This window comes from Lepisosteus oculatus, chromosome 1 (assembly GCF_040954835.1).
Source record: "Lepisosteus oculatus isolate fLepOcu1 chromosome 1, fLepOcu1.hap2, whole genome shotgun sequence".
NCBI lineage: Eukaryota > Metazoa > Chordata > Actinopteri > Semionotiformes > Lepisosteidae > Lepisosteus > Lepisosteus oculatus.
The window spans coordinates 69226980-69249936 of NC_090696.1; the positions used below are offsets into that span (position 1 = coordinate 69226980).

The 22957-nt window shown below is 37.4% G+C and overlaps 1 protein-coding gene across 1 annotated transcript; it reads right to left on the reverse strand.

Moving 5' to 3' along the window:
• Nucleotides 1-1228: 1228 nt before the first annotated feature.
• On the reverse strand, nucleotides 1229-21703 carry hgsnat (heparan-alpha-glucosaminide N-acetyltransferase). The gene is made up of 18 exons (XM_069192042.1): nucleotides 21458-21703; nucleotides 18409-18527; nucleotides 16735-16871; nucleotides 15352-15473; nucleotides 15049-15118; nucleotides 14302-14371; nucleotides 13075-13172; nucleotides 12566-12642; nucleotides 11698-11728; nucleotides 11207-11367; nucleotides 9839-9954; nucleotides 9171-9292; nucleotides 7865-7991; nucleotides 7340-7426; nucleotides 5863-5940; nucleotides 5023-5093; nucleotides 4009-4121; nucleotides 1229-2748 (listed from the first exon to the last, which is right to left on the reverse strand). Exons 1-18 carry the CDS (start codon nucleotides 21681-21683, stop codon nucleotides 2567-2569), a joined length of 2007 nt encoding a protein of 668 aa, XP_069048143.1. The 5' UTR covers nucleotides 21684-21703; the 3' UTR covers nucleotides 1229-2566.
• Nucleotides 21704-22957: the final 1254 nt, after the last annotated feature.

The window sequence follows — 22957 nt, forward strand, 5'->3', positions numbered from 1 at the left end:
GAAGAACTTTTTTTTTCAGGAATGCATGGTGCAAAACAGGTCTTGAATTTTGCTGGAATATTTGTTGAGAAGCACGTTTTTATTTTGTCATTTTAACTTCAATTTTTTAAAAAATATGATTATCGGTGTATTTGACAGATTAAAACACAGAGACAACACACAAAGTGGGGCTCAATGGAAAAGCATGATAAGGTGAAAGCAGAGGACAGGAGTCAGGGATGATCATTCCAACCTGTAAACAAAGGTGTGCGGGCAGTGGAGGTTCGGGATTACTCATTCTCCACGCAACCAGTTTGCACAACAGACTTTTTACTTGAAGTTTGACCCGTCAGCAGAAGGTGTTTTGCACCACGACTGGTAGAGACACTGGAACTGCCACTGACCAGGACCAGTAGGGGAATGGGGTCACGTCTACAAACACTTTAAACTAAAACAAAACCACCAAAAGTGCATTTGTAACACTGTGCAACTCCATTTCAATTTTAATCTAAAATCGGGGAGAATAATTATAAATCTGTCAGATGCTTTTTCCTATTATATCAATTTGGGCAGCCTTTCAGGTAGTCGGGCTGGAAGCAGATTTCAGCTGATATACCCATCTCCAAGAGGGTTGGTTCATACAGTAATCATACCAGCTCACCAGTTAAATAAGACACTTATTCATTATTCAGTACCAGTTTAATAAGAGACTTCCCCATTTAGAAACATTTCAAAACCTCAAAACATCAACAGATTGATTTAATCTGATTTACAGGATATGGACTGTAAAAAGAAATGCAAGGATAATATGACCAGAAGTCCTCATTATAGTGATCCCCAGGTGAAACAGGTTTTCATTAGAATTCTGAAGGGGCAATATACAGTATATCTCCTAGTTTACCAGGGGTTTCAAGTGTTTTATATGCTTATCTGTCATTGCTAGTTTGCAGCAGCAAATGTGAAACATGCTTGCTGTTTTCGCAAATAATCATCATTTTGAAAATGAGTGAAAATCTTTTTACATCGTTTTCCAACAACCTTTTGTTAAAAGAAAGGCATCTCTTCTGCAGACGAGACCATGGAAAAGTTAAAGGGTGACAGGCCCGGCTCTCATCATCAGCATTTTACATTAAAGAACTTAATTGTAGAAAATTCCTGTTTTATAGCAAAATAGACACTTGCCCAATACTTATATATATGTGCCCTGCTAAACATTGAGTGCCAAATAAAGAAACAATACTTCTTTACAAAGTTTTTCCATTGACAAGCGTATTTTATTGTTCATGTTTTTATATAAGAAATTGATCTTTTATCTCCTCTTTAATATCAGTTCACATCTTCTCTTTTCAGAGACAGAATTTTTTTTGGTGCTTTCTGTGCCATAGTTTTAAGAAATAAGCAAAAATACATTTCCAAATTAATGAATGCGAGAAAATATAATGAATGGACTAAGAACAATATGCGTTTTCAGTTTAAAATGTTATCGTACATTATCTCATTTTGAATTATTATTATTATTTGTTAATTAATGTTGCCATTAGAGGATATGCACAGAATTTAATTTCAGCTGTCTTTAGAGTTCAAGTGTCTTGAAATTGCACATATTCAAATTACTTTTCCAATCCACAGTGTATTATTGAGTTTACACATTAACCATGTTTGTCCTCATACAATTGACTTTCACATATTCAATGCCAAATGAAAGCTGTATTGCATTAAAATCTTGTATGGTAAACTTCAGCAAGTAACACATTTTAAAACTATCGCTCTTACATGAAACATTGAAATAAAGATGACCATTAACTTAGTAACAGTTTTTTAAAAGATTAGTATAAGCAAGAGGATATTTTATTTTCTATCATAGCTCATTGTATGCTTTACACCTTTACACTAGAACTGCGTGTACTATTAGTGCAGTTTAATAAATAGAAAACCTGGCACAGTATAAAAAATAAAACCTTCGATTTTTAGAAATAGTTTCAGCAGCAGTTAATTTATAAAATTGAAGCTGAAGTCCTGTAAACTGTTAGGTTCTATGGTTTCATCTTAGTCCTTACTCCGTTCTAGGATTTCCCAGCTTTGGGATATGGGTAGAACTTTCAAATAAAAAGTACACCAGATCTTACATGTTTCATTTCTAGAACACACATACATGGGGACACGATTCTTGGCTCCCAATCTCCTTCTCCAAAGTCCTCCCAATCCCAGTGATGCTCAAGAGCACAACAAGGCCGAGATCTGGGTTGTTCAGCCACTGTTCTCCTTTGGGCAGCAAAACTTTCAGAACGGAATATTATACACAAATGCACAAAAAAGGCAAATATAACTATGTGCCATGTGCTACAGAACACTTCCTTGTGATGTAAAAATTTCAGTTTGAAAGATCTACAAAAATACAAAATTTCAGCTGTACATTTTAAACAATGGCCTCACATTTCAGGCTATGTTCCACATGATATGGTGTCTTTTTCTATCAAATTAAGATAAAGACAGTGAGTTTTTATATCAAGCCAGATCACTGCTTCCCAGTCAATGTTCCCAGAATGGCTGGGCTGACAAAGCCCAAAAGTCTTTTCAGTATCTATGATTAAATCTTCCAGAAGATTTTCTTCCTGTAGAGCAGGTAGGAGATGAGAACCCAGACAGAGGTAGCCACAAGATTCTGAGTCAGGTGCTCAGCGTGAGACTGGGTGTCTGTCATTTTCCATCTGAAGGGGAAGTAATCTGCAAATACTTCATGTCCAGCGTAAATCAGGATGGAGTTCATGCCTTTTAAAAAAAAGTAACAACAACCTAAATCCAAGTACTGTTCAGAAGCACATTTACCAAATGCAACACAGTGGTCCTTTCTGCACTCCACCCCAGTCAGACAAAATCTGACGTGTGGAAAAAAATAGATTATCCACAGTGGTAATATGCATCACCAAGATAAAAACGGCAACTTCATGTCATCAGAAATGAACACAGTGTTATAATAACAGCCTTTCACGAGAACTAAGCAAGCGTACTAACATGTTCAGCAACAAAGACAGAAACATGTTAGAGACAGAAATGAGGACATAACTCTGAACATATTTAAAATGCTTTTGGGAACAAAATAAGGTTAATTTAAGTTGACAGCACTTTAAAGGTATTACACAAAAGGCTTACTTTCTCCTTGACACCTTTGGTGTAAAACATAGACTCAACACCAAACGACCAATTCATTTTATGCTGGGTATGCTTAACACAAGAAGGTTATTTTAAATTCAGGCCTATTATGTGAATACACTTGCTTATACATGTCAACAAATATGCATTTCCTGCTGCTAGCCCAGACCATTCTGTTATGACATTACTAGCAGTAGAACCACTTGCTAAGCACACTTGTTACTGGCAGATTCAGGTCACTTAAAAGAAGTGCACTTAGAACCGTAAACAGAGCTGCCTTTTTACTCAAAGGGCCATGAGAGTGTCGAACAAGTTACTTAGCCATGTTGTGGAAGCCGATACCCCATCACCTTCTAATTTATGGCTGCGTGAGATCTTTGGATCAAATAGATTTGAGCAACTAAATAAGCGAGCTGAGCCGAAAGGTCTGGGGAACTTTGCTGTGTTTTGTCCTGACCCAGACAGATAATTCAAACAAACAAGATGCATGATGGGTGGAAATGGTGTTATTAATGTAATTACCAATTCTTTTAATTGTCGAATTGTGCTTTCCAAGAAAAGAAAAAATCTTACATTTCTTTCTTAGATACAACAGTTTTGTGAAGAAATTCGGCTGACAACACTATACACTACTATTTCCATTTAATCAAAAGGTTTGCTCCACTGTGTGAAAAGGGTAAAATGCTGAATTAGGAAATGTGTAAAGAATAATATCTAAACATTCTTGGTGGAGAAGGCCTTTAATTTATTCTGTTCTGTACAATTCACTTTTTACGTAAACATCTAGAATGTAGATGCTTGGGACAATCACAAATACTGCAGTATTTATTTAAATAAAGTCATATTATTGAAGGTATACTTCCATGGCTCACTACTTACCAGGGTAAAAGAAGGGAGCTCCAGACCACCACCTTCTCACATCTACCATGTAGTAGATAATGAGCAGAACAACAAAGGCAAAGCAACTGAGTGTTGTGACATATGAAAAAGACCTGCAACACAGTCAATAAAGAGAAGACAGTGTATAATGGAGAGGGCAAACAAAGGGTAAGTGTTCACACTATAATGGACAAATAAAAAGACAGTCAGAAGGGCTGAGTAAGTGTGACTGTCATGTGCTGAGATCTCTGGAAATAAAAAAAAATTGAGTTAAGGTCCATATCAATCTATACCCATCCCAGGAAAAAACAAAGGGCAATCTGATGCAAATTAGGTTAGGGTTTGCAAAAAACTGTACTTGACAGTTATCCAAAACTGATTCAGGAAGTCTGTGTAAGGCTGTTTCTTTATATGATATGGCTTTGTCATTGGGTGTCCTTCAGGAAAAGTGGTGCCTGTAAAAGCAGGACAGATTGCATTTGGGTCAGTGAGGCACAGATATCCTGGGAAGTCATATGTTTAAGCAGTATTCAAACTAAGGCAATGAGAGACAAGAAGCTCACAACAAATCACAACTGGTGGAGTAAAGAAAGCATAGCACAACACTAAGAAAACAAAATAGCATGCAAGATAGTAAACTGAAGCAACCTCCAAAAAAAAATTCTAACAGGTTATCTACATCATACATTTCCTGTTAATCTAATCCATATGCAGGTGCAAACCGTTTACTGTGTATTGATGTCAGGAAGGTATATATCAAAGGTAATGTGGTATGAATAGAAGAGTTCAACTTCCCACATATAAATTAGGATACTGTCTTAGGGAATAAAGAAGTTAAAGATGATATGTTTAATATTATATGACATTATACACGTATATTCACAGAAACCATATGATAAAGGCCCACCTAAAAGGTGAGTTATCATACTAAAAGCTGTAGGAATACAATCATGCATATATTCTTATTTTAAGGAAATTTTAAGGAAAGTTCGGTATTGTAAGCCTGGACAGTACCATAAATTCTTGTTCACAGGAATGTACCCGTGGTCTTTTGAACACTTGGTCAAGATGGCTGAAACGATCCCCTGTAATGTAAAAAAAGTGAATTAGGATTTGTACTCCTAACTAAATTTGAGTGCTTTTATGGCTAAATTTAGGAAGGTTTTTAAAAACAAAAAAAAGAGACTAAATTTGCAACTTCACAGCCCTAGTGGTAAGCATGAGATTGTCTTCACATAAAAATTAATCAAAAACAGTAAAAGAAAAGGATTAAAAGAAGGGTTATTAAGCAGTAAAACAGAATTCTCAGAGACCTCAAAATGATTTTGGCTCCTGTTCTCGTGGATGTGCCTGAGATGCTCCTTGTTTCTTTATGAACAGTTAAAACTTTTACACTTGTACTTGCATCAGACTGATTCGCAATATCTCTAATGGATCATTACCAGTCATGTGGGAAATATCCATTGAGGAACTGTATATTTCTTCCAGAGAAGCTGGTGTTTACTTCCTGGATTACTTTGTTAACAGTACCAGTTTCATAAACACTGATCTTACACACCAGTACTGTGCTAGGTGAAAGTCCCACCTAATTGTTCAACATATATTTAAAGTTCTACTGAGTATGTACTGCCAGTGACAATGTAGAATATCAATATTACATTGTATTAGGTAACAATTCTTACATAAAATTGATTCTTTTGTAATGCACAACTTGTTTCCACAGCTATTTCACAACACTGCATACTGCAACAGTTCAGGCTTGTTTGGCAGAGAAGCAAACCTCTCTACCTTACAGTTCAGCAGGAAGTGATGTCAAAAAATATTTTCCATTTTCAACATGGCGCTACTACTCACCAGCACAAAGCTCCACATAAGAAATCTGGCCATGACTGTCATGTGGAGGTCCTTGTAATGCAGAAGAATCTTTCCAGCCTGTAGAAATGAAATGTTTGAGTAATATATCCAACAAGGTCTTCTGTCATGTTACCTCCAATCCAGAACTTCATTCACATTAAGAAATACTTAAAAAAAGAGAAAAGGACTTCAGTTAATTAGGCAATGAGTGGAAAGTTGTAGAATTCCTGAACATAGCACAATCCTTTCTTGGTGAGAACAAAGAGTTTTTGTTATAAGCAGAGAATTTATCGATCAGGCTCAGAATCTTTCGTAAGAAGCTGGAATGCATTTTATGCTGTGTGACTAAAATATGAAGAGAGCTCTTTATTTTTATTAAGCCTACATAAGATCAGAGATATTGTATTTCTTTATTCAACGTATACACATAAATATGAATACTCTATGGAGACATACTACAATTAGGTAGGTTGTATGTGTATGAACATAACAGTCATGTTATCTTGTGTGAGGTAAATGGTGATCAAAACCTCAGTTCTATAACAAAGTTCAGTGTCTAATTATTCTGTCAAATACCTTTCAAGGCTCAGATAAGGAGGACGCATGACTGGACTAGGATACAAAAAGATTCAGAGACTTTTTACAGCAAACCATTAATAGAAATAGCGAATTGCCACATTGTAGTAGAGGGGGAAAAAAATCAATCAGGCCAAAGTTAGTTCCACTGTATGTTCAGACAGGGATTTAGTTTGAAATTTTAGTTTTCAATAAATAGACAATTGCGAACTCTTCTTGGTCCATCAATATTTGGAACAGGAGAAGGAAGATCTGGTTTAAAGATTAGAAAGGACAGAATAAACACCTGAGATGGGGACTCCACAGAACCTCCTAGTATCTTGCCAAGCACGCAGGGTCCTGTATGTTACAGACGTTTTAGTGTTGAAACTGAAAGACTCCTTTCTGAGTCTTCCTATTTGAAAAATCGGCTTATTAAATGTCTGATATGAGCTGACCCCGAATAAATCAGTGCGCCATGTAGGGTATCTCAGATCCTCTCCTTATGTTTCAATAGTGTTGAAAATGTAATCCTTGTCCATTTTTTTTAACTTAAATATTTACTTAAATACCCAACTAGAATTTTACTTTTACTTAAATATTTACAAAAAACTTCAAGACAGGAAGACAAAAGTTAAGGGAGTGTCTGGTTTTTCAATACGTAGCATGACAATGGCCCAAAGCAAATAGCCAATACCACCAAGGAACCTGTCAGGTGACTGATGATGGGCTTTGACTGTGTACAAATTCAATTTGAAAATACCATAAATATATTACACTCACTGAAAAACTCCCTTGCATGATAACAAAACTTAAGCTTTGGTGCTAGACAAATACAACTCGGATAGAGAAACAAAAGGAGATGAGACAGCAAACACGAAAAAATAATACAAACTCTTTACAGGAGTCACAAAATACTGACCTGCAGTCCTAAAAAGGCCATCACAACTGAACTAATGGTCCCCAGTATCCCCTCTGGATCATATGGCACTCTGGACTGGTAGAGGACCTGGACAAGCATACAGGAGTGCACAAATGTGTTTACATATAAATACTGTTAGAGCTAAATATACAGAAAAATGTTATCACTACTGTATTTTTATAAGGGCAAAGCAAACAACAACAATTAAGTCAATGATGCCAGTGAGGACCTCACTTTGAAACACTTCTGATTCAGAAGACTTAAGTTTATCTATCAGAGATGATCACACTTAGTCTTAATTATTGGAACATGTTATACGGTGTAATAAAAGCATAAGTTACAGTACTTACGCTTGGTACCACAAAGTCTAAACAAGCATACTAATTAAAGACTGAGTAGACCCATTTCTAGGAAATCAAGGCTGCGTTCAGGGTTATGTGCTCAGTTGACAAATGTATACGTCTCTCAATCTTCCTAGGCAGAAAGAAAATTTCAGGTCACAGACAGCCCTCTTCATTTACTTACATGAGAAGACGGGTTCTGATAAATGTGATTTTTGCCTAAGAGCAAGTGATCGATGTATCCTGCTGCCCCTCCTGTGCAATTTGGATACTGACCAAAGTCTCCTATTCCTCCTGGTCCCAGGTAGCCACTATAAATAAAATGCAAGAGGAGAAAAAATATTTTTTACTCAAGGTGGAGGAAGAACACACAGGTGCTTCAAAGTCATATTCTACAGACAAAATGTTTCATCAGCTTACAAATGATGCCACATGCTAGCAGAATTTTTTATATATGTTAAGCCTTGAGTTGCACAATTAATCATTAGGATGATATCTAAAATATCTATGTTCTAAAGCTATATCTAAAAATAATAGCTCATCACCATCACTTGGATTGCACATAACTTGTAATACGTAGATACACAAATAATGGAGAAATAGCTAAAGATGTGATCTGATGCACAATGGAGGGTAACATAAGCACAGCAGCAGTAACACGGGCAAATTAAGAATTTCTCTCTCTGGCAGAAGACTCTGAAATGAGGGAGACAGTAACACAAATTGGCCACTTGAAAAGAATTGGATTTCCCACGTTCCTCCTTTATTTAAAGTCGAATGCTGCAGAGATACTCCTTTTAGTTGTTTTTAGAATTGCTCTAGGAACAGCTGGATATATACAGCAGATCACACAAACATACAGTATATAAACTAATTTTTCTTTATTTCTTTATAGGGGAACTGCAACACTTTTTATATATCTGGGTCAGAAAGAATCAGCATTGAAAAATGCATTACAAACCACAATCAAAGTAAAATGTACACACTACCTTGTAAACCCCCGATTCACGGCACAAAATAGCTTAATTTCCAGGTACGCACGGCGCCATATTGTGGGATTTAGAACAAGTCAACAAAACGTCTGGGGATGTAATGCAGCCTTATTACATTGTAAACAATTGTGAATACATCCATCAAATACTACTTGTTGACACTGCATGCAGATCACGTTGGAACATATCTGTTGGAACACTTATTTGCTTGAACATCGCGTTACATTAGTCATTACAGTGACTAGTGAGCAGAAAGGGCCACATCACATCGCAACTTGTGGGAACTCACATGCGAGTTTGCGACAACATGGGAGACTTTACGGTACACAAAGTTCACGATTTTGTGCTTAATTCGAAGTAAGAAATTGGGACTGCAGTTCTTCTTTATCATTTTTATTATTATTTAGTGTGGCAAGACATCAGAGATGGCGAGAACTCTCACTATCCGTTTAGGTTAACCTGTCATTGTACAGGGGTATCTGTGCCAGTGGTACTCACAGTGGGCAGTTTGGGACTGGGAGCAGGAAAGTGAGACAGAGCCAGACCGCCTCCAGGACAATGACGCATAGCCAGGCTGGCCAATAAAGCACCAGCTCTTGGACAGGGAACCACCAGACATCCTGAGAACGAGAGAAAACACATTCAAATGAATCTGCTGTAGATTACTGACAAAACGAAACTTGCACCGCGGCTCACTGTTACAAAGCTCAATCCCAAAATGCAGTGGCATGAAGAATCACCCAGAAGTGGAATGGAGACTGTGAGAAAAGGAGCATTAGCCAGTTAAAAGTAATTTCGATAAACAGTGAGACTCAAATCCAGCTGTACAAAATGCAGAGAAATATACATTCATATTTTGTAGAGGTTCAAACTATGTGACAGCAAAATGGATAATAATATAGAAATATTACAAGCACAACATCTTCTGAAACAAAAAAGATTATCATTTTCCCACCAGCAGCTCTGATCCTCTGGCTACAAGCTCTTTTGATTTAGTGCACAGCTGAATATGTGCTTTCTATACGTTATAAATGTATAAACTGAAAAGTAAATAACTTCTGTAATTTTCAGACATCCTTAGCAATGTTTAAGAGTGTAAAAGTCACATGTGCAATGTTCCATACAACACTGCATAATTATATTGATGAAAAAGACTAGTCACTTGCCGTAGGGATGCTCTCTACTTTGGGCTTGGCAAACATTATTTCCAGAACAGCCACTATCAAGTAGGTGAAGGCCAGTCGCTGCAGGACTCCTGGTATTCGGAGAGAGTCTATGGAAACTGGAAGGAGGAGCACAGCAATAGGCTTAGAGCTAAATATAGCATGCACGGAGAGTGAGAGGTGTACATAAATTGCCTAAACGGTTCACTAAAAAAAAACAGTGGTATGCTCTTAGCAATGAAATCCCAGAAAAGTCAATATGCTCACTCCAACTCTAAACATTAGGAAATCATATGGAAATCTTGCATCGGCTACGGACAGAGTTACAAGATCTCAGACAGAGCTGGACTTCACCCACGCACTCCTGGATTACATGACAAAACAAATACCTGAACTTAAAGGTACAGTATAGTGCAACACTTACAAAACAAAGTAGATTCTGTTACCACAGAAAAGAACACATTGAAAGGGAAAGTTCTCAACTTGGAAATACAGTAGTGTAGAAAGTTCTTCTGGCATTTAAGGAAATATCAGGTAAGATTCATCAATGATAAACTGCACACTGGAGGCAATGAGGCTGAGGGGTGAAACCAAACTGGTGGCGAAACTGAGCGTTTCCCCTGTAAACTTGGGGCTCTGCCTACAGAGTAGACCAGAGAAAGAGTGCTGGACCTTCACAAATAAGAACCCCCTGGAGCACAGAACTGTTTCTATAGTTCTTTAATGTGTTTAGAGCTTATCCTCCTGCACCTATAGTGATTTGTTAAAGCAAATAGAAAAGTTAAAAAACTCCCGTCCCAGTATAATTCACAATTCTTTCAAAATAAAGAGGTTCAAAACTATAGATTTGTTTAATCGACCCCAGAGGGTAGAACAGAATTGACTTTTTTACATAAAACACTCACAAGTTGTACTTTTCAGTCATGTAATTTCCATGCTTTTGGAGAGCAGAGTATGATTATTTCGTGCTCACAAAGGAAAACCAATAGCAGTTGCTGCATTTCTAATGTTTTTTTTTGGTGTGAATCTACACTGTTCCCTCAGGAGACCAAAAAAAATCTCTAGGTATTTCTGCAAGAGCATTGAAAAGATATCTGATCAAAGTGAGGAATTTTTACCTCAGAAAAGGTGTGATTGGAAACAATTGTTATAGTTAGGCTCTATATACAGTATGTTGGGTTAAGGAGAGGAGTCACTGATTTATTATGCATTTCCTAAGTTTTTTTCTTGTTTTTATGTACTCTTATGAATAAAAAGTGCTTTACATCTCTTTTTTTCCTGCACCTCTAGACCTCATTATTCTTTAAGGATTTTATAAGTCAGGGTGGAGTCTAAAAAGAGCTTGTGAGGAGGACAGTATGGTGTACTCACAAGGGCCCTGGCAATAATTAGGGTTAATGATAAGGAGTCCAATAAGGAAGAGCTGCACCGTCCTCCACAGCACCTTCTGGAAGAGCTGGAACTGACCAGAGCCGCGACGCAGGGCAGAGCTCAGGGACAGGGTGATTGATGTGCCCATGATGAACACGAACCTGGGAAAAGAGACCGTGAATCACAGTATCACTCTGAGAATATGCACCAGCATACCCTACTAAGGAAACACGTTTCATAATTTGCACTTATTTCGCCATGAAATACCAAAAAATCAATCTCTTGTACCAAACTTGAAAATAATATTTACCTCCATATGGAGTTTACCATAGTGTTCTTTTTTTAAACAACATATTTCCTTGATTAATATATAGCCTTTACTTATTATTCATCTCACCCAATTACCCAACTAGAATTTATCACTAAGAGTTTCACTTAATTTGCATTGACAAGGCAGATAATTATCAGAGACCAAGATATTCTCATCTTACCAGGGAAAGACCAAGTCTGCTACTGTTAGTCCTAGAGAAGCAAGAAAGTGTGGTTAAGACAAAGCATTTCAACATAACACTTTTGAACAAAATGGGTAAATCAGAGAAAGTGCCTTCAAACCAAAAAGCACTATGGAATCATTTTGTGATGTGGCAGCTTTGAAGGCAGAGTAGTGCTGGGTGATATGGCCAAAAACATTTTCACAATAAAAATTTTCATATCCATCGATATCGATAATTATCACAATAAATGTCAAATCATTATTTCTTTCAAGTTTAAAGGCAGATTTTTTCTCCTGAGTGAAAGTTAAAGAAACCAGACAGTTAATTAGTAAATTAAACAACTCTTTATTTTAAGAACACAACAAACACTTGCCAAACAGCAAAAACATTAAACAAATCTGTTAGCTGCCCAGTCTGCAACACACACGCGCACTCGCGCAGCATTTAGTGCGCATGCGCATATAATGCGCAAAGCATAAACATATACATCGAACATTTATCGAACTTTTGTTAAAATTACATAGAGGAAAATTATATCGCGATCATTATCGTTATCGAATTATCGCCCGGTTCTAAGGCAGAGTATACTTCAGTTGGAGAAAATCTATGTTGAAAAGTGGCGCACACAATACTGTCAATACTGTCAATACTGAATGGGAGAACACAGAGATATACCAGATACCATGGCATAACCTAAATTCCAACAGCCCACGATTAAACCATATTGTTTTTGGTGTAGAATAAATGTATTCTTCTGTAAATAATTAAATTACACCAACAGAGGATTTCCATTTTAAAAGGCACTCCCATGAAACATTAACATCCAAACCATACTGGATGAGGTGTCAGCAGATGGCATACTTACCATTCCAGCTTTCGTGCCTGAAGAACCAGTATCTTCCTCCTCCGTAGTTCACGAAGATCATGATCACAAGGGACAACCTACAGGACCAATCGTTCAGCAGCTGTAACCCACGTTATAAAACACCTACCTGCGGTACAATAAAACTGCATTTTGGAGTAAGCTGCAGTACTGGCAGCAAAATTAGCAATGACTTTGCCATTGCACCTGAAGAGCAGAACAACTGTATCATTATATAAAAGCACTGCACCTTGGCGTCACAGGAGACTACATATTGTTTTTCAAAAATTTTCCAAAACGCCATATTGACAATGAGAAAGAAATAAACATCTAAGGAAGCAGGTAAACACTCAGTGAACTTTGTACTTTGCCACACTCCAACCTACAGGACTGACCTGCTTTGGGCTAGGTCTTCTGGGGTATCAGACAGCAAAGACAATGGACCCACTGCTTCATAACTGTGTTGTTGTGGAGAACCCACAGCTCTGGGGCGAGAAATATGAATGTCATACCCTCGAAAAGTGTCCAGAGATCGCAGTCTGGAACTGGAGGTTACTGGGCCAGATGCATCGGCAGAGTATTCCACTGTTCTGCTAGGGGACCCCAGCTCCTGGAACAGAGATCAGATTGAGTACTGTGGAGCATCTCCGCGGATCTACATGAACATGGAAAAGCCACCTCAATAATGAAGACAGGTGCGTCTTTCAATTCAATTCAATGCATCAATTTTCTAAACCGCTTTATCCAGTTTAGGGTCGAGGGAGATGCTGGAGCCTAATCCAGTAAGCAACAGCTGCAAGGCAGGATACCCTCTGGATGGGACACCAGTACTTTACAATACATACACAGACCCAAAGGCACACGCACCCATACAAGGGCAAATTTTCACAGAGGACAATTAACCTATCAATATGTGTTTGGACTGAGCACCCTGAGGAAACCCACATGAATATGGGGAGATCATGCAACTCTAAGCAGATACTACTCTAGAAACTGAACCCAGGGCCCCAGTGCGACAAGGCAAAAACGCTAACCACTGTGACACCATGCTGCCCCTGTGCCTTTTCCTTCAATTAAAAAAATGTGAAACTAAAAGAGATTTGGAGTATTCTGTCTAACATGTATCTTTTCAAATGATGGAGCATCAAAAAATAACAAGAATTATGTACTTCACACTTTCAAGTTTTAAAAAGGAATGAATGAAAAAGGAAAATCATATGCAGAGGCACCTCTCCAATTCTGTATTTTTCATTTTTGAAAAACAACATCTTGGTCAGAACCCTAGTTGGAATCCTATCCCAAATTCCTTGAATTTAAAAACTACAACACACAAATAATATACATAAACAATTCCACCAAAAAATGTGAGTGAAGGCTAAGCTATCCGGGATTGTACAAGAGCATATAACTCCCCAGTGAGAGCTGGTGTGTGGTGAGCGTACTGGCACTCTTAGGCTGACGTTAGGTTGCATCATCCAGGTGGGGGGCTACACATTGGAAGTGGTGGAGGGGAGGCCTTATTACCTGTAAAGCTCTTTGAGTGGAGTAACCACAGAAGTGCTATATAAGTGTAAGGAATTCTTATTATATCCATTTCAGAATTTGAATGTGCTGATGTGTAAGTATTATTATAATCGTTGTTGTTGTTATTGTTATTATTATTATGAAACGCTGCTATAAAAAGCTGTAAACCCAACTTTTAAATTTCTTTTTATGAAAGGATGAAGACATTAACTTACAGAATTGATCAGTCTCTCAGTCTCCATGGTACTTCCCATCCTGGACACAAGGTTTCTCACAAAATCAAAACTGAGGATAAAATGGAAATCAGCAACACAAATAAAACAAATTCTCTCTTTACCTCTTACACTGCTATCTAACCCTTCTCCGGTTAAAATGAGGCCTCTCACTGATATCACATGGCAAACATCCAGGATGATGACAAGAACTAGTAAATCATTTTTTTAAAGCTATTTAGTTGTTCATTTTAACCTCCACAACTTAAAATAATTAAGGAAGTAAGCTGACATCTATAACCCTTGCATGGGAAAGATCAAGATAACATACTGGGCATTACCTGTATACAAAATATTACAAAAAATTAAATTTAAAACATTGTTCCAACAGAAAACTTCATTTTAATTGAATTCAAGTTTAATTTTATTAACAGAAAATATTTAAAGAACAATTAAGTGTTAACACATCACAAGATCATACAGTAACGATGCACGGGAATCATTAAAATATTTGTAGACCTACAACCATACAGTATGTGCTTGGCAGAGGTGAGGGGTTGTAACATCATGTCATGCTGTACCTACCGCCAAAAAATAATTTATACTAAAGTAAAGTGAAATTTAAAAATGTGTAAAATTCCAGTTATGTCAGGTTCAATGAGTTTGACACTTCATGCAGATTATTTGTGTGCATTTATAAAAGTGGACTTGTTACCATCTCAAGAAAATTCACAAAGTAAATTCCCTTACCCCATGAGGAAGCTTCCAAAGGCTACAAGAATAGCTAATCCAGTATACACCAGGAAGGCAACCAGAATGGCTGAAGGAAAAGAAGATAAATAATGTGTGACTGCTCACACAAAAGTGAATGACAGCACAAAACCAAATGTTAAGTCATATGATGTTCAATAGAGACTGATATATTTTTCAGTCCATTTGGCATTTTTAAAACCTTGATGGCAGTAAGTCAGACAGTAAACATAATATATGACATTATCAAAAGGAAATTTAAAAGAGACGCTTTTAAAGAATTTCTACAGAATCAAAACTCACGCAAGTTGCTGTTCACAGGCTCCTTATCTGTAACAATGGCACAGGTGATGTGCCTGGATGCGTCACTGAGATTTTTTATCCACAAGGAGTAATTTCCATGCTCTCCAAAGTTAAAGTGAACACTGAAAACAACAACAACAATAAAATAAATACTGTTTCACTCCAGAAAATATAAAAATATTATTCTCACACACAATGAGCAAAGTGGAGTTCAAACCATGTTATTGTAACCCATTTTCTATTTTTAAGTGCAAAAGATTATTAATTCTTTCACGTCATGTCCTATAAACTGATCACAGAATTGAATTTACTTATTGCTGAGGTTTTAAGTCACCTTGCAAAACATCTACACTTATTATTTTAATTTATTTCAAATCAGATCAAATTATGCATCTTGCTTTATTGAGAAATCACACAGGTCATCCCTCTCCAGTCCCTCTGGTAAGACTGATATCCACACTTTGTCCCTACATGTGATCCTTGCTACATGAGCATTCAATATAGTTTTTTTGTGTCCATTGTTGGCTTGTAACAAACACTAGTTTATAGACTAACTGTTCAACAGCTGTCATCTGAGTGCAATGCCTTCTAAAGCAGAACAACCATTCCATCCAGGTCAAGAGAATGAAAACCACTTTTTTCTTAGATGTGGAAGAGGTGGGAAACAACTAACTCCTTGGGTCTCTGCCATCTAGGACAGACCCAGAATTAAAAAAAAAGGACTTCTGGCTTTCGGCTGCCATTCTGTGAACCAGGTCACGTGATGAACAATTAATGTATACATAGCTTCTAAAAATATATGTCCTGTAGGAAAGTGATAGCACTGATGAATCATGTTTCAACCTCAGTTAAGTATTTGGTCACAATTTACCAAAACTGTGCTATCTAGATGGGGAAGTTTTCAAAGCTTTTCACTGCAGGATAAAACCTGTCCATTTTCTATAACTGCATAATCCTTAGACAGTTCTGCTGTACCGAAGCCCAGGAGACACCTCAATAAAATTCATACTTTTAACTTTTTGTAAAATGAGAGAATGTTTGTGTCAGAAAATATAGGTCACATCTTGCACATTAAGAAGTCACTTTAAAAAGTTGGATGTAAAAGGGCCATTTTCCAATGTATTATCTATTTGGACAACAAAAGACTTCGACCTGTTGTTTTTTGTGGAAAGGAAATCCTACACGAGGATATGCTTTTGCTTTCAGACCAAAGCTTCCCAGTGCTAACGGTATACTGAGAAAACGCCTTATCCTGACATCAGCAACTTCACATACTGTACGCCCAGCTGTGACCCCACAAAGTGTTTTGATTCCAACCATGATATATCTGACATTGAAACTGAATATTTACATGAAGGTACAAAGTCTCTCCTGAGCCCCTACCTGCACAGCTCTGTGTTTGAGATGGTACTGTTGACCTGCAGAAACAGGGGATGCTGTGTGCTCACAACGAACATTGCTGAGCTGGGCAGACCAGGCCCTTGACTCGCTGGTACTGTCCCCAAGATCTGGAATAGGCACTGTGCCACAAAGGGACAGAAAAAAGGAAAATGAAACAAGGATGAGAATTCCTGCTGTTATAAATTCACTTTATTTAGTATGTATGAATATTGCTTTATCTTAAGTGAATGTTGTTACATGCAAAAAAAAATCTAAAATCCAAATGCAAAGTTTTTAAAAACTGTAAGTTAGTATAAAACATGCTTCTAATGACTTTTAACTTTCTAACTGGGGGCTTAGGATGTGGAAAATCTGCAAAGGCTTCACTATGCACTCTTCTGAGGCCTTCTAACAAAGCAACACTGACTGACCATTCTTTTGCTGTAGGACATGAACATGCAGGTTGATAGTTGCATGTAGAACATGACAACCTTGTCATCGCTTGAAGGCATTTCACTGCTCCTGGAACCTGATTAACAGCTTCACAGTCAGCTGATGCAGATTCCCAAGTCAGTGAGAGTCACTCCTACCCACTGCCAAGGCTAAAGCCCTTTTTAAAATCATCAAATAAGCCCCTGCCTTTCTCTGAACAACTGGTCAGTCACAGCAAGCCTTCAGTCTTTGCTGCCTCCAAGGCAAATGGCCAAACCAACTGTGGTTTTTGCTGGCAAACTAGAATAGGGACTCAACACGTTGGCCGTAACTAAGCAGATCATCGAACTGTAAAGCCATGATCCACAAAATCTTACTGTATTCTTAAGTCACTGCATATTAAACTAAGTAGCTAAAAGTCAATAGATTTTTATGTTTTTTCTGTTTGTAATTTTAATTTTAAGCCAATTATGCATAGCTCACTTTCATATGTACTTTGAGGTTAGTCTTCTGTTACACATATCTGTATCTGCCACACGTCTTGAAATAATCAATCACAAGTGATACAAATTGTCATCATACTGGACAATCCATAGACAAAGCAGTGCCAAAGCAGAACTGATGATCAAGGTTTTAAAAGTCCAAATTATAGAGTTGTAGGTTAATTTAATGAGAAGGAAAATACTTCTTAATTTTGAAACTGTTACTGCAATTAAAGTACCTAACCTGGAATTTTCTTACACACAGTCTGGAGCAGGTCAGCAAACCATTTTATGCAAGGATAATTTAAGTGATTTTTTTTCCAAAAGCACATTATATAAAGATTGTGTATGAAGACAAGAACCTCGTATGGCAACTGCAATCAACAATAATGTCCTGGCATAGGTAAGCAGAGAATATTCTGGAATTTTTCCCGGGATGTACTCATGTTGCTTCGGTAAACTTTCCCCCAAAGAGTTATATGTTGTATACAGATGTTTCAAAATAATCCGTGTCTATATATTAATAATTAATCCGTGCCGTTTCTCTTCCTACAACAACTGCACAGCAATACATTTACTAAAACAATATATGAGCAATATATCAACTATCAATATGAGCGATATATTGATAAAAAACAAGCAGCAATGTGTCCATGTAAACCTGCCATTTATGAGGAAATAAATGTAGAGGAGTATGCGCAGTGTCGTGGCCATCTGTTAATGTGACATTGCCATATCTACAGAGATTACTAACTCCTCTCACCTGGTAGCAGTGGTCAGAGAGAAATGACAGTGTCAGAGTCTCATTCAGCAGCTCATTGTGAACCATCAGGGACGCCTCATCCATCTTCAATGCAGTGACTCTCCGGTGGGGGTGAGAAACTGGAAGGAAGATGCAAACAAAAACCAACCATGTATAAACTTTCTTATCAAACTGCCTTTCGCCAAAGGTTTCAAGCTTTTATGTTCTCACTTTTCAGAGAAAGAGATCTTATATGGTTCATAAAAAAATCTCCTCTTGAATGAAACATCATACAAAAGGACAATCAAGCAGCCAGTAGTGTACGGTTATAACTCTCCTTTAATAAAATATGTTTTTTTACCCATGTTAAAGCATATGGTTCCCTGAAGAGAGAGAGAATTCTGTTTTTCCCACATACATACTCCCTGCATAACATAAATATACTGGTTTAAAATAAAATTATGTTTATGAACATTCATACAGAACGGATAATTAAACTTAAATTATTCAAGCTTGAGTACACAAACAGTGTACCAGAGCTTAATTCGATTTCCAGACAACACTGAAAGAATTCTCAATCTTGCCAAAATCTTCAAGCTCTACCAACGCTAGTTCCGATCACAGGTTTCGCATTGTTAGGTTTTGTGTTGCTGCTGGCCTGCCTTCTCCCCCCTTTGTCTCTGCATCACAACGGCACTTCTGTAACAAACTGCTTCTGGGGTTCCAGCCTAGTTACACGCACAGTTGTCACATGCCTTAATGTAGCTCTGCAAGCAAGGCAATGTCCCTGATTAGTTCAATGTCTTAAGAAGCCTTGTGTGAGAAAATGTGGCAGCGGAGAAGCTATAGTAGTCCAGAATCTGACCTGACAGCGGATGTGGACGAGTTCTAATTTACAAAAAAAAAGGATCAATCTTTTAACTATCTGTTCCTTCGATTTGGAGACATAAAGAAGAACAATCTTTAGATATATTTTAAGAAATTAAAATGTAATATTGTATTTGAAAAATAAGGCCTTCCCATTGCTGAAACACACAATTTTATACCAGTAATTCAGCAAAAATCCCTCATAGCTGAACCCTCATTGGTGACAGGATTGCAGCAGAAAATGATAAAGGCTTGTTTTGTTAAACGACAGACTTTAAATAACACATTCATTACATGTCATAAACCTGAGTCAGTCAATTCCATTCCTAGAGGTTCGGAGTCCTGTAAGTTCTAACGGACACTTCTAGAAGTAGCAATTGAGTAACATTTAAAAAAAACCCATGATAAGTATGTAAGAAAGGTAACAAACAAGATAAGACCATTCAAGCCATTGAGCTTGCTTGGTTGCCAAGGATCACATCCAGCCATAACCTTTGCGTAAATATGTGTCGTCTGTTCTCATTGTTCAAAACATGTTTACATAGTTTCCAGGTCTCACTATTGCACTTTAGTTTTTACAATATTTTTGGCCCTGGGTTCAATTCTGGAGCTTGGGTGCTGTGTGGAGTTTGTATATTGTCGCTCATTTCACATGGGTTTCCTCCAGGTGCTCTGGTCTCTGTCCACAGCCCAAAGTCAAACTGGTAGGTTAACTGGATTCTACAAACACTCACTCTTATGTGACTGTGTGCAAGTCTGTGTGTGTCTGTGCCCTGAGATGGGCTAGTGTGCCGTCCACGGTGTACCCCAACTTGTGCCCACTACTTGCAGACATCCCAAGACGTTCCGGGAGTCTCCTGGAAATCAGCATCTCTTCCCTGACTCCCCCAAATGATCCATAATTTCCCGGAAATCGCCTCCCCCCAGCCCACTCCCAATTTTTTTCTCAAATTTGCTAAAGAAGCCGCATCTCTGTACAACCCAAATGGACTAGTGAGTTATAGTATTGATAGTGTATGGCATATATACACGTCCCCCCACCCCAAACCGCAATTTTTCACAGCAGGGATGACCCCTCTCCCTGAAATCAATTTTTCCAAAGTTGGGATGTCTGTAACTGCGAAATAGAATCTGGCACCCCCCGACTCTGAAATGGAAGCAGTTAGAAAATATAAAAATCTGGAATAAAAACCTATAGGACTCAAGTGTATTTTGGTGACTAGACCTGTCTACCTATGGTTTAAACTGTATACATAAATTATAAAAAAAGTTTAGATAAATGCATGAATTAAATCAGCTTTTACATACATAATGTACTACAATACATAATGTAAACATAATGTACTGAAACACTCCATTTCCAATAAGAAAAAATAAAATATAAATATGATACAACTATATTTGACAACAACAGGCCTGTGTTTAATTTTAACAATGCTCTGTGTAGTTAATTTAAAAATTGTTCATCTTGGCAAGCGGTAGTGGTACTTTTAAAGATCTGTCAAATAACTAACGTAAGATACAGAACCTGACTGTACAAACTTTCTGAACGTCACCCGAGACGTAAAAACAATTAATACTTATGCCTAAAAATGTGCAAATATACGGTAATTCCCAAGGGGAATTATTCTTTTCAACCCTTTCGTCTGCTTAAAATATAATGAGAAAAACGAGGTTGCTGAAGTAAATGCATCTCAAATCATATAATCAATATTCCATGTGATACAAGGGATACAGTTTATATCAGTTTACTTTTTTCATTTGACCATTTTTGTTTTGTTTTAAGGTCAGTTCTAATCTGCAATGGAGACAGACAATATTCAGGGACAGACCAGGAGATCTACCGTTTGAATAAAGACGTCAGCTTTAAATCTGAACAACTCAGTGTTCAAACTTTTATTTCTGAAATACGCGTCTTTTCAGACTCATTTCTTATTTTCCAGGTCCACTACGGTAGACAAAAGCTCACTGCAACTATGAAAAAAAAAAACAGATTTTCTTTCAACTTAATGTAGGTAAACATGCGGTTGTGCATTACACATTCTTCGAATAACTGTTAAATCACAGCCTATTTCAGCTGAATGAGCTCTGCTGTTATGTGTCTCCCCTCCAATTTTCTAAAGTTCGGTAAATGCACTTTCGGGAGGTCTTGATGTGAGTTTTACATGTCCTGTTAATCTTAGCTACGGAATAAATTACTCACCATCGAGTTGAGCGGCGAGAGGAGCCACGCAGAGGGCGAGGAGCGCAGTGATTGCAGACAAAATCACCGTCCTTTGCTTACCATCAGTCGAACTGGCCATTTTTACAGATTTTGAGTCTTCTCCCACACTAGCTCTACCACCCTTCAGTTTTCTTTTTTTAATATGTCTTTCGGTTTTCATGACTGACACTTCCGACCCCTCCTTTTTGTTATTTTTTGACACCATACTAGGGGGAGAGAAGAGGGACAAAGTACGATCAGATACAAAGTTTAGGCAGTGATTAGGATGACTTTCCTGATATTCCCGTATATGCTATTTCAAACAAATTATATTTTAGCCCGCGTTTGGCTTTATGTAAAAACTAAAACCCACTTGCACGATGACAGTAGCCTGGTTTATCCAACCAGAGGAATGGAAAATATCACGTAGTGAACCGTTGGTTTAATAATCACTTATATCCCATAGTGTGGCAAATGTGAATTATTTTTAAAACGTGTACTTTGAATTAGTCTGAACTGTGGACTGAAACAGCGACAGCGATAAACCCTCGCCAGTTTTGACTGAGTCCGGTAAAAGGAATAAATCACAGCGTTTGTAAAATGAATGTATCCGATAGAACTGCAACACCATACAGATCAACCGACAGCAAATATCTATACCAGTCGATTTAGATAGACACTGGTTACTTTATCAATGTGAAAAAGCGTCTTGACATGCGTGTGGTCACGAATTAGTTGGACTTAATGCTGTATATGCATTGTATTTGTTGTATATCACTGTAAGATGTTTTGAATAAGGGCTCCTGTCTGTATTGTTTTTGGTGGATTAAGCAATCAGTCCTTTATTAAGGTGTACAGCTGCGTGCGTTACTTAATAATACGTCTCTTAAAAAAGTCTTCTTTGAAGTCGCCTTTAGGTTATGTAATTCCTTAAAAGTAATTTGTAAATACATTAAATCTAGGAAAGTTATTGCTCTAATCTACTCAAAATCAAATTTACTGAAATAGAAAATTATGGGGAGTGAGCTTCTTGACGTGTGTTTGAGTTTTGATAAAGTGAGAAGGTACTGTGAGGGTTCAGATCGTAGGTGACAGAGGCTGGGAGTTTAATTGTTTGATGGTGCGGAGATAAAAACGGTCTCTGAGTCTGGTAGTCCGGCCCCGAATGCTCCGGTACCGTTTTCCAGATGGCAGAGGGTCAAACAGTCTGTCATGATTAGATTTAACGGGATAAAGTCTACAACTGTGTTTTGTAATACAAGTATATATAACACTGTTATAACGTCTGGGTTATTTTGAAATGATATTCATTGTAAACCTTGTGAGAATATTTAGTAGTTAATGAGTGAATATGCTCGTCTATTAAAAATCTCAAACCGCATATTATCATTGTTCAGTTATTTCGAAAATAATAACAACATATAACGCCCTTGTAAAACAATCTTGAAAAAAATATTTTTTAATAGTGACATATTCAAGAAGGTTAAAAACTCAAGGCAG

Coding starts and splice junctions, on each gene's coding strand:
- hgsnat (XM_069192042.1), bottom strand. CDS start 21,683: ATGGTGTCAAAAAATAACAAAAAGGAGGGGTCGGAAGTGTCAGTCATG. Junction 15,119..15,351: donor GCCTGTGAACAGCAACTTGC/GTGAGTTTTGAT, acceptor CTTTTCCTTCAG/CCATTCTGGTTGCCTTCCTG. Junction 7,427..7,864: donor ATCAGAACCCGTCTTCTCAT/GTAAGTAAATGA, acceptor ATGCTTGTCCAG/GTCCTCTACCAGTCCAGAGT.